The 1,366-nt window shown below is 66.3% G+C and overlaps 1 protein-coding gene across 1 annotated transcript in view; it reads left to right on the forward strand.

Annotated features, from left to right (window-relative positions):
* The window catches only part of LOC112958139 (neutral alpha-glucosidase AB-like), a gene marked incomplete at its 3' end in the record, with an annotated part of 6,572 nt that overhangs the window by 1,648 nt on the left and 3,558 nt on the right, over positions 1-1,366 (forward strand). Inside the window, exon 2 of the mRNA XM_026051946.1 lies at positions 1,159-1,332. Within this exon, the coding sequence (XP_025907731.1) occupies positions 1,159-1,332 (174 nt within the window). The remainder of the gene's footprint in view (positions 1-1,158; positions 1,333-1,366) is intronic.

The raw sequence follows: 1,366 nt of genomic DNA on the forward strand, positions 1-1,366 counted from the left end.
GGACAGGGACACGGGGACCCGGATAGAGCTATAGGGACACAGAGCCAGATAGACCGCGGGGACAAGGACACAGGAACCCGGATACGGCTATAGGGACAGGGACACGGGGACCCGGATAGGGCCATGGGGACACAGGAACCCAGATAGACCGCAGGGACAGGGATATGGGGACCCGGATAGGGCTATAGGGACAGGGACACAGGGATGTGCACAGGGCTGTGGGGACACAGAGCCGGATAGACCGTGGGGACAGGGACACGGGGACCCGGATAGAGCTATAGGGACACAGAGCCGGATAGACCGCGGGGACAGGGACATGGGGACCCGGATAGGGCTATAGGGACAGGGACACAGGAACGTGCATAGGACTGTGGGGACACAGAGCCGGATAGACCGCACGGACAGGGACACGGGGACCCGGATAGAGCTATAGGGACACAGAGCCAGATAGACCGCGGGGACAGGGACATGGGGACCCGGATAGAGCTATAGGGACACAGAGCCGGATAGACCACGGGGACAGGGACGTGGGGACCCGGATAGAGCTATAGGGACACAGAGCCGGATAGACTGCAGGGACAGGGACATGGGGACCCGGATGGGGGTATAGGGACAGGGACACATGGACGTGCATAGAGCTGTGGGGACACAGACCCGGATAGACCGCACGGACAGGGACACGGGGACCCGGATAGAGCTATAGGGACACAGAGCCGGATAGACTGCAGGGACAGGGACACGGGGACCCGGATGGGGGTATAGGGACAGGGACACATGGACGTGCATAGGACTGTGGGGACACAGAGCCGGATAGACCGTGGGGACAAGGACACAGGAACCCGGATACGGCTATAGGGACAGGGACATGGGGACCCGGATGGGGGTATAGGGACAGGGACACATGGCCGTGCATAGGGCCGTGGGGACACAGAGCCGGATAGATCGCGGGGACAGGGACACAAGAACCCGGATACGGCTATAGGGACAGGGACACGGGGACCCGGATAGGGCCGTGGGGACCCGGATAGGAGCTTGGGAATGGGGACACGGCGAGACCACGGGGACCAGCATGGCACCTTGGGGACAGGGCCGCACGGGGGCCGTGGGGACCCGTCCGGCCCCGTCGCGGCGCCGGTGACGGCACCCGTGTCCCCGCAGGCTGACGGTGACGCGGCGCGACGCGGGCGCCGTGGAGCTGGCGCTGGGTCCCGGCGGCCACCGCGCGCTGCTGACGGCCGAGCCCTTCCGCCTGGACCTGCTGCTGGGCCGCGAGCTGCTCTGCAGCGTCAACGCGCGGGGACTGCTGCGCATGGAGCCGGCTCGGCGGCGCCCGTGAGCGCGGGGACACCGGGGACACCGGGGGGAC

This window comes from Nothoprocta perdicaria, unplaced genomic scaffold (genome assembly GCF_003342845.1).
Source record: "Nothoprocta perdicaria isolate Ctin4 unplaced genomic scaffold, notPer1 scaffold_803, whole genome shotgun sequence".
Lineage (NCBI taxonomy): Eukaryota > Metazoa > Chordata > Aves > Tinamiformes > Tinamidae > Nothoprocta > Nothoprocta perdicaria.